The 16,532-nt window shown below is 41.1% G+C and overlaps 1 protein-coding gene, 1 long non-coding RNA gene and 1 pseudogene across 3 annotated transcripts in view; all 3 read right to left on the bottom strand.

The window, feature by feature from the left end:
* E2F5 (E2F transcription factor 5) overlaps positions 1-8,802 on the bottom strand; it is a 28,958-nt gene extending 20,156 nt beyond the window's left edge. The window contains exon 1 of one of the 2 annotated variants that reach the window (XM_060610821.2): positions 8,281-8,802. In XM_060610821.2, coding sequence (XP_060466804.1) covers positions 8,281-8,514 — 234 coding nt within the window. In that variant the 5' untranslated portion in view covers positions 8,515-8,802. The remainder of the gene's footprint in view (positions 1-8,280) is intronic. The other variant, XM_060610820.2, reaches the window with a different exon arrangement.
* LOC132664249 (uncharacterized) lies at positions 3,381-5,941 on the bottom strand. The gene is made up of 2 exons (XR_009603542.3): positions 4,427-5,941; positions 3,381-4,120 (listed from the first exon to the last, which is right to left on the bottom strand). It is a non-coding gene; the product is annotated as an uncharacterized LOC132664249 (long non-coding RNA).
* A 7,202-nt stretch (positions 8,803-16,004) lies between the features above and the next one.
* On the bottom strand, positions 16,005-16,125 carry LOC132664883 (small nucleolar RNA SNORA70; annotated as a pseudogene).
* Between the last annotated feature and the right edge of the window lie 407 nt (positions 16,126-16,532).

The following is a 16,532-nucleotide window of genomic DNA, read 5'->3' as shown; positions in this document are numbered from 1 at the left end:
GATGGCCAACAGGCACATGAAAAGATGTTCAACGTCGCTCCTTATCAGGGAAATACAAATCAAAACCACACTCAGATACCACCTCGCGCCAGTCAGAGTGGCCAAAATGAAGAAATCAGGAGACTATAGATGCTGGAGAGGATGTGGAGAAACAGGAACCCTCTTGCACTGTTGGTGGGAATGCAAATTGGTGCAGCTGCTCTGGAAAGCAGTGTGGAGGTTCCTCAGAAAATTAAAAATAGACCTACCCTATGACCCAGCAATAGCACTGCTAGGAATTTATCCAAGGGATACAGGAGTACTGATGCATGGGGGCACCTGTACCCCAATGTTTATAGCGGCACTCTCAACAATAGCCAAATTATGGAAAGAGCCTAAATGTCCATCAACTGATGAATGGATAAAGAAATTGTGGTTTATATACACAATGGAATACTACGTGGCAATGAGAAAAAATGAAATATGGCCTTTTGTAGCAACATGGATGGAACTGGAGAGTGTGATGCTAAGTGAAATAAGCCATACAGAGAAAGACAGATACCATATGGTTTCACTCTTATGTGGATCCTGAGAAACATAACAGAAACCCATGGGGGAGGGGAAGGGGAAAAAAAAAAAAAAAAGAGGTTAGAGTGGGAGAGAGCCAAAGCATTAGAGACTGTTAAAAACTGAGAACAAACTGAGGGTTGATGGGGGGTGGGAGGGAGGGCAGGGTGGGTGATGGGTATTGAGGAGGGCACTTTTTGGGATGAGCACTGGGTGTTGTATGGAAACCAATTTGACAGTAAATTTCATATATTAAAAAAAAATAATAAAATAAAAAAAAATTAAAAAAAAAAAAAAAAAAAAAAAAAGAATGCTCCCCAAATGTGTATGTTCCTGACTCTACAAGCTCTTCACTCCAGGAAAGAACCCTTCCCCACTCACTGAGGCCCTTTCACCCTTTTGAGCATCACTGCATTTGTTGCTTAGTCCCCTGGAACACACGTAATGGAGATTTGGCCAAAGTTGTGCTGATTTTGCTCTTTTTCAACATTAAATGCAAACTTTCAAAATCTTGGGATTCTCTTCTTCCTAAAAGTCGAGAATTGTACTGTAAAAGTGGATTTTCCTTTATTCTATTATAAAATAATTCTCAAAACTGTTTAATTTCCACTTGAAATTAGGCCCTTTAATTAGCAGTGTAAGATTTAAGAGCTCTAATATGTTGCAATTCAAAGATATGAGCAGTAACTATATCAGAGCATATGAAAGGGGGACCTTTTCAATCCCCAACTTCTCACATTTTCCCAAATGCAGAACTCACCAATCTTAGCTCCTAACACTAGAAGCTATTTCTGATTTGTGAATAGGATGGGAAAAAGAGAGGCAGCAGGATTCATTCCATGGCTCTCAAATGCCAGTAGGAATCAGAATCCCATGGGGTATCTGTTTAAAATGCAAATTCTGGGGCTCCTGGGTGGCTTGGTTGGTTGAGCGTCCGACTTCGGCTCAGGTCATGATCTCATGGTCCGTGAGTTCGAGCCCCGCGTCGGGCTCTGTGCTGACAGCTCAGAGCCTGGAGTCTGTTTCAGATTCTGTGTCTCCCTCTCTCTCTGCCCCTCCCCTGTTCATGCTCTGTCTCTCTCTGTCTCAAAAATAAACGTTAAAAAAAAATTTTTTTTTTAAATAAAATGCAAATTCTTAGGCCCCTTCTCTAGCCCTACATAACCCGATCTCTCAGGTCCAACATTAGAATCTGTATTTTTAGTAAGATCCAGGAGAGTCTGATACATCTACACATTGAGAAATACCATCTACACATTGGCTATTCCAATGTAGATGGCTATTCCATCTACACATTGAGAAATACTGTTATAACCCCTTTCAGGCCCCCACCTTTCTTCAAAGGGGGGGAGGGGCTGTTAGCTTAGTGCAAAAATAAAACTTGCCTGGTACTTTTCACACAAGACACTGCCTCTAGTTATGGTGGCTACATCACTTCCTCCTCCTTGGGGCAACTATATGCAGTTTGTACATTCCATTTCAGTAAGATATACAGCTTATGAGGCTTGCCCAAGGACACACTGCTGGGTCCGAGAACTCAGAACTACTGTCTTGGATACAAGCCTATTTATCCTGTCCAGAGATGGAAAAGCGAGATGGCTGACTTCTTTTTCTTTTTTCTTCTTCTTCTTTTTTGTACTGAATGAAGTTGTTTTTGAAATGACACCAAAACTTTGGAGGTGGGTACATGTTTTGCTTACCGCGGTGGTTCAGGGTGTCAATTCTGGCATTTATATGTCAATTCTGTGGATACTTTTTTTTTTAAGAAAGTTCTGTGCCCAATGTGGGGCTAGAACTCATGACCCCGACCGAGATCAAGAGTTGCATGCACCACTGCCTGAGCCAGCCAGGCACTCCAAAACTTTTCTTCTTTCTTTTCCTTTTCTTTCTTCTTCTTTTTTAAAAGTAAGCTCTACATCCAACGTGGGGCTTTAGATACTATGGATACCGATTGCCACTTAACCTCATCACACCTCACTTTCCTATCAGCAAAATGGAGATAGATCTCCTTTACACTTTTGTTATGAGGATTATTGATATTGGGTTGATGTTGAATAATTAGTCATTGGAATAGATGTATCCAGATCACCTTTTTATGTGCATTTTTAATAATTTTATTTTTTTAGAGGAGATTTAGGTTCTCAGCAAAACTGAGCAGAAAGCAGAGTTCCCCATAGACCCCTGCCACCGCACAGGCATAGCCTCCCCCACTATCATTATCTCTCACCAGAGACATTTGTTAAAACTGATGAATCTAGGGGCACCTGGGTGGCTCAGTCGGTTAAGCGTCCGACTTCGGCTCGAATCATGATCTTCAGGTTTGTAGGTTTGAGCCCCAAGTCGGGCTCTGTGCGAACAGCTGGGAGCCTGGAACCTGCTTCAGATTCTGTGTCTCCCTCTCTCTCTGCTCATCCCCCACTCATGCTCTGCCTCTGTCTCTCAAAAATGAATAAACGTTGAAAAAATTAAAAAATAAAATGATGAGTCTACATTGACATGTCATATCACTCAAAGTCCAGAGTTTACATTAGGGTTCATTCTTGGTGTTACACGTTCTGTGGGTTTTAACAAATATGTAATGACATATATCCACCATTACAGTGTCATACACAGTAGTTTCATTGCCCCAAACATTCTCTTGTGCTCTGCCCTCTAGAGAACTTCCAGCAACTCCTGATCTCTCCCTGTCTCCATAGTTTTGCCTTTTCCAGAAAGCTATAAAGTTGGAATTTTATAGTATGTGGCCTTTTCATATCAGCTTCTCTCACTAAGTAATATACATTTAAAGTTCTCCCATGTCTTTTCATGGCTTGATAGCTTTTTTTTAAAAAAACAAAACAAACAAACAAAAAAAACACTGAATAGTATTTCTTTGTCGGAACATGCCAGTTTATTTATCCATTCACCTACCAAAGAACATCTTGGTTACTTCCAAGTTTGGGCAATTATAAAGAAACCTGGTATCTACATCCATATGCAGGCAGACCCACGTTTCCGACTCATTTGGGTAAATGCCAAGTAGTGTGATTACTGAATCGCATGGGAATATGTTCAGTTTCCTAAAAACTTCCAAATGGTCTTCCAAGGGGTCTGTACCATTTACATTCCCACCAGTAATGAGAGTTCCTGTTGTCCCACATTCACACCAGTATTCAGTGTTTTGTGTTATTTTGCCATTCTAGTAGGGATGTCGTAGTATCGCTGTTGTTTTATATGTTTTTTTAATTCTGGTAAAATACACGTCGTATAAAATTTATCACCTTAACCATTTTTAAGTGTGCAGTTCAGTAGTTTTAAGTATATTCACACTGATGTGCAACCAGACCCCACTACTCTTCTCATCTGACAAACTCCAAATCCATAGCATTAGTTTGCTGGGGCTGCCGTAACAAAGGACTGCAGACCGGGTGGCTTAAACAACAGAAATTTATTTTCTGACACTTTTGGAGGCTAGAAGTGCAGGATCAAGCTGTTGGCAAGTTTGGTTTCTCATGCAGCCTCTCTTCTTGGCAGATGGTCACCCTCTCATCGTGTCCTCTCACAGGCTTCCCTCTGTGGACATGCATCCTGGCATCTGTGTGTCCAAATTTCCTTTCTTCTAAGAACACCATTCTGATCGGATTAGTCCCCATCCCAAAGACTTCATTTTAACTTCATCATCTCTTTAAAGGCCCTATCTCCAAATACAGTCACATTCTGAGGTACGAGAATTAGGGCTTCACCATATGGATTTTGAGAACATAGTTCAGCCCATAATGTGTTGACCCATGAAACGTCCCTCTCTCCCCTTCCTCCTAGCTCCTGGCAATCTTTTATTTTCTGTCTCTATGAACTTGACCACTCTAGTTACTTCATATAAGAGGAATTACACAGTATTTACCTTTTTGTAACTGGCATGTCTTCAAGGTTCATCTATGTTGTAGCATGTTTGGGAATTTCCTTCCTTTTGAAGGCTGAATAATCTTCCATTGTGTGTACATATCACATTTTGTTTGTTTATTCATCTGTTGATAGACATTTGCATTGCTTCTGTCTTTCGGCTATTATGAATAATGCTGCTATGAACACGGGGTATAGAAGTATCTGTTTAAGACCTGCTTTCCAAATCTTTGGGCTATACACTTAGAAGTGAACCTGTCCTGAGAATTTTTAAGCATGCACTAAAGTTCTGGCTGTACTACTAATATATCTTTCCTCAGGCTAATTCTGTCTTTATTCTGTGACACCAAATCTTTGCTTTATGCCACAAAGTAAGATGTTATGTTAAATTATTTATTTCATCCAGGGCATATATTAATTAGCTAATCATAAATGGGTATGAGTCAGGGACCTGTGAGATAAGAAACATCATAAATACTTTATCATTTTAACCTAGGTACCATGCAGTCAATTTGTAACATAATTATAAGAGATAAGCCATCTTAATCATGCTTTAAAAAGTTCAAGACGGTACCAAAATGGCAAGTAAAGAAACTCAGTTAGAAATTATATTTAATAGGAGTTTCCAAAACAATAGATAGACAGTTCTGACTATCTTAACAGTTCTTTAAATCCTTACTTCTGGAAAAGTAGAACCCTAGTTTAATTTGTAAAATAACATGGAATTCGCCATCAATACCCTCATTTTTCAAGTGATAGCTCAATACCTCTCTCTTCCGTCATGGGTAAAGGGATAAAAATAATCATGCAAAAACTCATGTTTTGTTACAAGAAACATTCCATGTTCTTACACAGATGAAAAACTTAAATGAGAAGTTTTTTGTTTTGTTTTAAGGAATACTAAAAGGAATTATAGCATAGTAAGAAAAATGGTCTACATTCAAATCTCAGCTCTGTCACTTTCTGCTTCATATTGGGCAAGCTACTTAACATGTCAGTTTTCTCACCTGTGAAATGGGGGCGTTAGTTAGGCTCAAGTTTCCAAGTTGTTAAGATGATAAAATTAGTTAAGATCTGTAAAAAGCCTGGAACAAACTCTCAATAAAGGGTAGCTATTAACAGCATAAACTGGCAAACCAGATAAAGCTTGAGGAGCATGAGGTAATGTGTCATCTCACTGGAATAAAGAGATGTGACTACTGTACCCACTTTTATAAACGAGACTATGTGGTGTGGGAAGGAGATATGATTAAATTTCTCAAAACACTTTCGAGGTGTTTCTAATCCCTTCTAATTGTTAACTTATACTTGAACAGCTTTATTAGAATTTATTTGCTTTATTGGTCTACGTTCTCAGTTATATTATGAAGAAGAAATGCATCACCAAGATGGAGCATTATGTTATTTTTCAATAATGTATGTCATGGTTCACAGTAAGAAGCATCACTGGAAAGATTTCACTGCAAGATTTTTACATGAGTAAGATTTTACACATATATGAAAATAATTGAAAAAAATATATGTAAATAAATGAAGTATGTATATTTTTCATGTATATGTGAAAAAGAATGATACTCAAAGTGTACCTTAGGAGTGAAAAAAAAAAAAAAATCACTGATATAAAGAGACAAAACGTAACTGCAAAAACTTTTGAAACTTTTAAGGAAAGTTCCAGGATGAATGGAACAATGTTGTTATGTAAACTCCACTCTCTCTACTCACTGTTCCTGTGACTTCTGGAGAACAATGCAATGGCCATAGATGAAACAGGAGGAAGTCTTAAGAATTTAAAAGCAAGAAATGCAAAGTTCCATCATTTTGCCAGGTGAGTTGAGAAAGAAGCCCTCAAAGTTTGGGGCGCCTGGGTGGCTAAGTTGGTTGAGCGATTGACTTCGGCTCAGGTCATGATCTTGCAGTCTGTGAGTTCAAGCCCCATGTCAAGCCCCATGTCGAGCCCCATGTCGAGCCCCGTGTCGAGCCCCGGGTCGAGCCCCGGGTCGAGCCCCGTGTGGGGCTCTGTGGTGACAGCTCAGAGCCTGAAGCCTAACTCAGATTCTGTGTCTCCCCCTCTTTCTGCCCATCCCCTGCTCACCATCTGTGTCTCTCTGTCTCTCAATAATAAATGTTAAAAAAAAATAAAATAAAAAGAAAGAAAGAAAGAAAGAAAGTCCTCAAAGTTAAACCCTCAGAGTGCAGCTGTATCTGGAAAACCCCAAAGTTCCCTGATTCCCTCTACTGAAAGCACAGTCCATTTACACAGTAAATTCATGATACAACTGAATGTCTAGATTTTGAACGATAGTTTACAAGCCGTGTTTTGTAGCATGTCTGGCACTCTGATAACCTCATGGCTTCCTTTGAAATCCTTTAAACCAAATCCATTTTAGTTCTTGACAATCTAAATACTATATATGCCATAAAGTACTTTCAGGGAGGAAGCAAGGGAGGAAGAGGCTGTAGAAAAAACAAGGAATTTCCAGAGTTGGGAAATTCCAGCAATAACACTTCAAAAAAGAAGATAGTAGAAACTACTTCCCCAAATGCAAAACGCACCTACCATGCCTCATTGGAATCCGAATAATTCAATTCCCCAATCACTTAAGGAACACCTACTGTGCTCAGGGAAAGAAATGGGCATTCTCAGACAAAACAGCACCCTCTGGGCTACAGTCGGGAAGGCCCTTGAGTCTTCCTTCCTCTCTACCTTCAGGAAGTACTATAAAATGCTCTCAGATGCCCCTTCTCTTGCTCTAGGCACAGCCTTGATGGTCTCTGTCACTCTTTCAAGCCAGGTGAGGCGGTCCCTCCTGCACTCCTCTGGCTGTTGGGACCAATCATCAGGGTAAAATCGGATTTCAGATATCGGGGACATGGCTAGGAGATGTCTGCAGTGATTAACGACTCATTAGTAATTTCTGCTTTCAAAGCTTTGGTTCTTACTTAAACTTGGGGCACTGGTTGAATTTTAATTCAAGTAATCACAGTCTCCTGCTCCTCAGCGTTGTGGAATCCTTCCAAATCCTGCTTGGAACGGTTAAGTCATTTTGTTTAACCCAACAGCTTTCGATGCATGTTGTTGTTTGAAAAATGTGAACTGTAGTCCACGACGGAAGCACACATTCTCAAGAAACAGGGGAGCTTACTGAGCGCTTCCCCCTCTTTGAGGGAAAGCTATAAAACGTCCCCTTTTTGTGTGATGGCATATCTCACTTTTAGAAGTCTGTACCATATATCAAATTAAGTTAAAATCAAATACCCCCTCCCATCAGGATGATGAAAAGAAGTGTACAAGGAAGAGGGTTTTTTTCTTTATTACTATTATTTTCAACGCGGAATGAGTGTGGAAAGTTCTTTTTTTTCCTTTCATCCGCAAAATCGGGTTGTTTTGTTTTGAACAACGGGAACACCGTCTCAAGTAGAATAGCCTATGAAAATCACCAATTCCCAACAGCAAAATCAATTCCCAGGTGTTTCCAGGCAGAGTGCCAGGGTCCCCCCTGCGCCTCTGCCACAGGTGGACGCGGAGCAGCTAGGACACTCCGGCGCCCTCGGGTTCCTGCGCCAGCAGAAGCCACGCGGGCGCGCTCCAGGTACTGGGCTCTTTGTCGAGAGCCCGGCGCTGCGCCGGGCCCCATTGGTCGTGCGGCCGGTCGGGGCCACCCGGTCCCTCGTCCCTCCCCCATCCTGGAGTCGTGGGCCTGGGCACCGGCCACATGGCCCTGGCTCTGGGGGGGTCGCCCGGTCCCCGCGGGGCGCGCCCACACCGCGCCGCCCGACCCCGCGCTTCAAGGGGGTGGGCTTCTCCGGGGGCCGCGGGCAGCTTAGTCCGCCCCCATCCCCGCCTCCCGCGCTCACCGCTTTGAGATCCAGGACGCCGTCCTTGGCCTCCTGCAGCAGCGACACGAACTTGGTGGTGAGCAGCCCCAGGCTCTTCTCGTGCCTGCTGCTGCCGCCCCCGCCGCCCCCGAGCTGCGGCGGCGGCGGCTGCTGCGGAGGCTGCGCCTGGGAAGGCTGTGGCTGCGGCCGCTGGCCCTGGCCCTGCCCCTGCGGCGCCTGCTGGCCCGAGCTCGCCGGCTCCGCCGCCGCCATCGCGTCCCCACGCCGCGGCGGTGCGGCCGCTCGTCCGTCCCCGCCCGCGGCCACCTGCCGGGCCCGCTGTGCAGCGGCCGCTCCAGCCGCCGCCGGCCGAGAGCAGGGCGGAGGGGCGCGGGCGCCTGCAAACAACAGGTGCGCGCGCGGCGCCCACCGGACTCGGGGCGGCTGGCGCGCCGGGCCTCCGCCCCCTCCCCAAGCCCCTGGAAGCGTGAATGGAGCCCACGACCGAGGGGAGGGGGAGTGGAAGCGCAGAGAAGGGGCAGCGAGGGGTGGGGACCCGAGTTTAAATGGCAGGAAGTGACGTCGTGGCCCGCGGTTGCCTGGAAACGCATTTTTCTGTGGGAAGGAGGAGCGCGCCGGGAGGAGGGGGAGCGTAGCTACTGTGTTTCACACTCGCCTCCCTACAGTTGGTGAGCTGCCTCGAGGAAGGACGACTTCCCGCAGCCACCTCAGGAGAAAGCAAGGACTTCTCTGCGGCAGAAAATCACTATGGCCAGTGGCCATTAGCTTCTGAGCTGTGAAGGTGGTTGGTTTCTCCATTTGTAGAGCCGCGGGAGATCAGCTTCGGGTCCCTTATGGTCTTTGGGTATTATCTGCTGAGCGCGTTTGCCGAGCTTTAAAGTAGTTGCAAACATTTCAGTGACTCGGACCAAGTGCTGGGTTTTATTCAGTAGATCGTCCTTTTAGATTTGTAACGCAGGAAAAGCAAAATCCTGGAGTTAGGGTTTTGTCCTCATCAGTGTAATGCCCCCGATTTCCAATCCAACAGACGACCAAGGTGCCGATACCCATGCAAACGCACGAGGGTTTATTTGCAAGCTCGAGCTTGGGCCCAAGTATACCCGACACAGCAGAGCAGGGACTTGGACCCCTAGGTTAAGAGGTGTAGCAGTTTTATAGGGGCCGGTGGCCAATGAGATTGTAACACACACAGAAAGTTGCATAGTCATGTCAGTCCACATGCAGGTGGCCAATTGAATTACAACTTACCCTATAGTAACCATTTGAACTAGCCTATCACTCTGGTCAGAATTGGCGGGCAAAAGGCGGGGTTTACATTCTTTGGCGGTTAGGGGTTCTGCCTTCCTATATGAGCCGGTTTCCAGTAAGGGTGTGCTCAGTGGCTTGACTAGGGTGGGGGAGTGTCTTAAGCAATAAGTAGGTCATATGGGGGTTATACATGAGATGGTGGGTATAGCACAAAATTGAGTTAGTCTTGCTCTGCTTGTCCAGGGGTAGGGGATTTTTGTTAAATTCCTTGGGTCCCACAATCAGCAATCAACTTTGTAAACAGAGAAACTGAAGTGTAGTCAGGGAGGCAGTGAATTGCCAGACTCAAAACTAGACCCCAGATCTCCTGCATTTAGAAGTGTTCTTAATGCCTTATCGGAATCATATACTGTGTTACTTAGACTACTTGGCGCTCATAAGTTTGTGTGCTACGGTGATAGCCCAAACCATTTATGGTAAATGAGATGGCACACAGTTCTGAGTAAAAAAAAAAAAAAAAAAAAAAAAAAAAAAATTGTCATTCGATTACACATTTTTGAGAATCAGGTCTAAATTTTAAATGAGTTTTTTTTTTCACACTTGGAATAAATGCTCAATATATACTAGGTGAATGGAAATTCTATATGACAATAATTAAGAAAGCTTCATGCAAGATTTTACTTAATTTAAAATAACAATAAGCTAGCAAAAGCGGCTCACTAAAATGAAGTGAAATATTCAGACAGCAACATTAACAAGTAAAACTATACAGACCAAAAATGAAGTGAAATATTCAGACAGCATCATTAACAAGTAAAACTATACAGACCATTTATAATAAAAAATTTGTTTCCTTTTCATAGGTACAGAGCTTTATTTTTTTAACATTTATTCATTTTTGAGAGGGAGAGAGACAGAGCATGAGCGGGGGAGGGGCAGAGAGAGAGGGAGACACAGAATCAGAAGCAGGCTCCAGGCTCTGAGCTGTCAGCACAGGGCCCAACTCGGGGCTCAAACTCACAGACTTCGAGATCATGACCTGAGCTGAAGTCTGACGCTTAACCGACTGAGCCACCCAGGCACCCCCATAGGTACAGAGCTTTATAAATAACGAGATAGTCTTCATTTTAAGCCAAAAATCCAAGAAATCTATAAGCAAAATGTGAAATTAAAAATCTGAAGTAAAACATGAAAACTGCAACTGAAAAAAGTTGAACAATTTATCTGAAAATAGCTTTTCCTGTGGATTTGGCATTAGCAAAATCAAAGACACATTTTGCAAATTGATTTCATTAATAGAATTAAACACTATAGTGCTTACTAAGAAGGTTTTACTTTTAATTTGAAGAGGGAACATTCTGCCATAGATGCTGGGATGGGAATTGATAAAAAACAAAATTATTGTAATAAAAAAAAACCCTTACATTTATGTTGTGCTTTAGTCAGCTAAGGGTGCCATAACAAAAATAGTGTAGTAATTCTCACAGTTCTGAAGCCTGGGAAGTTCAAGATCAAGGTGACAACATGGTCAGGTTCTAGTGAGAGCTCTCTTACTGGCTTACAGACTTTCTCTCCATGTCCTCACAAGGCAGAGACAGAAAGAGCTAGAAAGATCTCTAATGTCTCTTACAAGAACCCTAATTCCATCCTGAGGGCCCTACTATCATGACCTCATCTAAACCTAATACCTTCCAAAGTCTCCCTCCTGAAATACCATCATACTGGGGATTCAGGCTTTAACATATGAATTTGGGGAAGACACAATTCATTCCATAGCATGGAGTATCGCTTCATAAAAGCTATTTTGGAAATTTTGAAAATTGTGTGTTTTTTATTTCAGTTTTTAAAGGTTTTTTTAAAAAGCAATTATTATACTGTTAATGATGCTAATAAGTCACTTTATGATAGGAAAAAATAGGATAAAACAGGCAGAGAGGGAAATAATTAGGACCTGAGGTCCCTGGGTGGGGAAAAACACATATTTTGGAACAATGCTGGGAGTGTCAGACCACAGCAAACCCCCTCACGCTTAAGGTTCCTCTTAAGAAAGTAACAGACCACACTTACTCCCCTTCAGGCTTCCCTCAGGAATTTGACAAAAGACCTAACTGAAAAGAAGTAGTAGACCATGAAACATATGACCCACAAGGAATGATATGGCCATAGACCACCCCTCATAGAATGGAAACAAGTCAATTAGTAATGGACAACCCAGCACCTAGAATTGTCCAGCCAATAAGGGAGAAGAAACCTGAGAAGGAACAAGTGGGAAGGGAAGGAGGTTGACCAGAACCTTATAAAACAAGGACCCTTGCCTATAGTCTTTGGTCATTCACTTTGAATGTCCCCTCTCTGTAAAAAGAGACTTCCTACTACTCTTACTTTCTGATCTTATACTCTAATAAACTTTTGCCTGTTGCTTATTTTGTGTCCACCTCTTCATTCTTCAAAGAGGAGAGACAACGAACCCCGGGTATTGAGGTGAAAAAGAAAATCCTGCAACAACTTGAAATTTATTTTGCAGTGCTTTTGTATTTTTCATAGTAAATTTTTCCTTTGTTTAAATTAGCTGGGGTTCAACTAGAAAATATTCACAAATTAGCCATTTCAGTTAGTCTTCAAAATGGTATGTCTGTTAGAGAAGCTAAAATTCACTTATACCACTTGTTCCCAAACTTTACTGAGAAAAATCATCTATGGTATTTGTTAAAAATGCAGACTGTTGGATCCAAACCTCAGAGATGAAATCAGTATGATATGAGAATTTGACTTGGAGATCTGCAGGTTTTGGTTTCAGGTAATTCTCACACACCTGGTGAAATACACTTTGTGAAAAAATGAATAACACCATAAAAAATAATGAAATTATCCTTTTCCCTAAAAACAGCTAAAAATCAAAGGCTGATAATACAAAAGTCTTCTTATTTTTTTGAAATTTCTGCTAATGAAACTTTAAGAAACATGAAGTTAAAAAATCAAAATACAAATAATCATTAAGAGGGGTGCCTGGTTGGCTCAGTGGATAGAACATACAACTCTTGATCTCAGGGTTATGAGTTTGAGCCCCCTGTTGGGTATAGAGATTACCTAAAAAATAAAATCTTTAAAAAAAAAAAAAGGAAAAAAAAAACCCCAAATGTGCAGAATTGTGTCATAATATGGTAGTTAAATATTTAAGAAAATCAAACCAAGTTTTAAATTTTTTAAAGATTTTTTTTATTAAAAAAATTTTTTTTTTAATTTAATGTTTATTTATTATTGAGAGAGAGACAGAACACGAGCTGGGAAAAGGCAGAGAAAGACAGGGACACAGAATCCAAAGCAGGCTCCAGGCTCTGAGCTGTCAGCACAGAGCCCATCATGGGGCTCGAACTCACTAACTATGAGATTATGACCTGAGTCCAAGTCAGAGGCTTAACTGACTGAGCCATCCAGGCGCCCCAAATATTTTTTATTTTTAAGTAATCTCTACACCCAGTGTGGGGTCAAACACGTAACCTCAAGACCAGGAGTCCCATCCCTCAACCAAATTTTATTCTGGTCACTGGTGATGGCATACTGATTTTTAAATGCATGAGCCTATTTAGTGGTCATGATTGGTTATAACTTCCAACTCTCAGGTCTCCTGGAAAGTAACAAACTTCCATTGAAAGGCTGCCTTCATCAGCTTTATTTCTCCCTTACTTAATCTGTTCTGAATTAGTAAGAATAAAATTTGGCTTCTTATTTTTCCTTCCCAAACTTTGCAACACACAAACATCTATCTTCTGTATTTTCTAGGTAAAATAAGCAAACAAACAAAACAATACTACCAAAAAACAACAAACTTAGTTAAAAAATATGTTTCAAGGATTATTAATCCCCTCATTATGATAAACATATTCTTTGTCCATCTAAAACCTACATGTTACAAAATAGGATAAGTAATGTAAAGACCTTGTCTTCACAAGCTTGTGCCCTATAAGTAGAAACAAGAAATGCCAAGTACATTTAAACATATATAGAAATAGAATTCACACAGATTTGAGAGAATTTAAATTTTATATGGTGACTTGTATTCTACCATACTGCCCTATCAAGGCAGTTTACAGAAAGAGCACATGTATCAAAAATATGGGATGACATTAAAAGAAACAAAAAGAATTGCCTCCAAAGCTCCTTGAAGAGTGGTATTAAGAATTCTAATTCTCAGGGTGCCTGGGTGGTTCAGTTGGTTAAGCGTCGACTTCAGCTCAGATCAGTCTGTGGGTTTGAGCCCCACGTGAGCTCTATGCTGGCTGCTCAGAGCCTGGAGCCTGCTTCAGATTCTGTGTCTCCCTCTCTCTCTCCCCCTCCTCTGCTCACACTCTGTCTCTCACTCTCTCTCAAAAATAAACATTAAAAAAATTTTTTAAGAAAAAAAATTTAAAAAATAAAGAATTCTAAAAAAGTTAATGCTTATGATCTGATATGTGGGGTCTGAATTTCAACCATACATGTTCAAATATAAGAATAAGAGATCCAAGTTTGTTATAACAAAGTATAATTCAACTAGTATACACTGCAAACTTCTATTATACATTAACAGTCCTCTAACTGCTCTTGTAGATAAAAAGGGAAGGCAAATAGGGTCAAACATTTACTGAAACTGAATGTCATTTATACCTTCCTGAAAAATCAAGTTGCTTAGCAACCCTCTTCCTTGGAAACATGGTTGATAATACCATTTCTTTGAAGTTTTAGTAAGATAAAAATGCTTATCACCAAACTACCAAAGCTTAAGAAGACAGCTTGTCCAAATAACGAGCCATCACATAAAGGCTTCTTGATTATAATACGTTGCCCCAATTAAGACAAAAACTTATACATCTTACCCTCAGATACAGACCCTTCAGCAACTAAAACCTCATGTCGAAAGAGTGTTGAAAATTTTTGGATTTATCACCAAGAGGGACTTTTCCAAGTCAAAAGTGTTGCTGTCGAAAGATAATTTCTCACCACTAATGATCCCCACGTCATTCAATTCCTTGTGCAATGCCAGGACACCTATTCCCTAGAATGAAAAATAAAAGTACTCTAAATAAACAAACAAATAAGCAAATCCTTCAATATGACAAGAGGTACCCAAAAATTATCTAACCTTAAAATATGCAGCATACTATCTTCGTCTACTGCAAACTGTTTTATTTATAAAAATACACACTTACATAATTATATGTATGCCATTTTTAACAAAAATAATTTATTCAGCAAAAATGAAATTCAGACTCATCAGCAAATATTTTCCAGCTAAGTCATGTTAGCCATGAACACTACCAAATCAAATAATATGTTCTTTTAGAATCTCTGAGAAAAAAATGCTTTGTGAAATGGAAAAAAATGGAAAAGTCAAAATAATACTTTTGGGAATCTTTCATCAGTCAGTGGACCATCCAATAACTTATCTTTTTCAACGTGTGCACATACTACTGGTATCACACAGAATGATTGTAGCTGATACATGGTCAAGAACTTCTTCATTATAATACTTGCATGACTAATACGGATTAGGAAAAATTTTAGATAAACATAACCAGAACATCAAACTAGTGACTTATGTTATTTAAATTGTGGCTGATAAAGGGATGTAATTTTTAAAAGTAAGTTAGTTTTAAAAGTAAATAAAAAACTAACAAGAAACTAACAATTTGTGTGGTGTGAAAATGTGATGAAAATCATGATGATAAAACTTATGTGATACCGGTTTTTAAGTGTATTAGTTTATTTAGTGACCATAATCACTTATAGTTTGGTAAACATTTATCTTTTTTAAAAAAATTCTTTAATGTTTATTATTTGAGAGAGAGAGAGAGAGAGAGAGAGAGAGCGAGTGAGCAGGGGAGGGTAGAGAGAGAGGGAGACACAGAATTGGAAGCAGGCTCCAGGCTCTGAGCTGCCAGCACAGAGCCTGATGCAGGGCTCAAACCTACAGACTGCGAGATCATGACCTGAGCTGAAGTCAGCCGCCCAACCAACTGAACCAACCAGGCACCCCAGTAAACATTTATCTTTTAGTTGACAGGAAGAAAACCATTTTGCTCTTCTAGTCTTTTTTTCTTTTTCTTTTTGACAGGAAGTAGAATTTATTGGTGGACATGAATAAGGAGGGGGCACTGCTGAGTTCTCATGAGTGCAGAGTCCAACATTTGTCCCAAGGGGCCACGATTAGGGATGTATTTGACCCCCACCCATCTGGGATGAGCCACTTTTCAGCACCATACCTTCAAATTCTTCCACATTAAACTTAATAAAGCTTCACTCCTTAGAAATGTGCATCTTCTGGTGGCTAGGGAACTTGAAGTTGGCCTTGCACAGGGTCTCAGTCACATGTGCCTTGTTCTGCAGGTTAGTATGGATGGACATGATGACTTGGTCGATGTGGACCCTGGCCACCGCCCTAGAGCTTTGCAAAATATCCCGCATACCTGTCTGGAGCCTAGATAGCATGAAGTCAGACATCAATGTCCACTGGAAAGGCCTGTCTCCAAGGTCCCTTGGGGAACCCATACAATCAACAGGCTGCATACACTACCAAAGAGGTACTATTTGCAGCCATTGCACCCTGGGTATCCTTCTAGTCTTCAGCCAGTTGTGCATCAAGGAGAATTTGCTCTAAAAGTTCAGAATATTTATGTGGGTTATATTAGTAAACAGAGCAAGAACACAGAGCAAGGTTTCATAAGCTCAATAGTATTTACAAAATAGTAGGTGATGCATGTCAGCATTGTAAACACTGGGAGCAGAAAGGGCATCCCAGGACTGTAAAAGTGGACACCAATGTTGTTTACACTACTGTTCAGAAGAAAGTATCTGCCAATCAGGAAGCCTCTCCACCTCAAAGATTTAAAAATAATGGGAAGAAGTGGCACAGACAGATCCTCAGTGTCCCGCCATGATCCATATGCTAAGAAAACAGAATCTAAAAGTGAGACAGTTACATTACCAACAAGTACCGCAGTATGGAGATGAAAGTGAAAAACTGGCTAACAAAAATAAAGTAATCC

This window comes from Panthera onca, chromosome F2, assembly GCF_046562875.1.
Source record: "Panthera onca isolate mPanOnc1 chromosome F2, mPanOnc1 haplotype 2, whole genome shotgun sequence".
NCBI classification, from domain to species: domain Eukaryota; kingdom Metazoa; phylum Chordata; class Mammalia; order Carnivora; family Felidae; genus Panthera; species Panthera onca.
The sequence above is the reverse complement of the archived record's forward strand: the minus strand, read 5'-3'. Positions and strand labels throughout refer to the sequence as shown.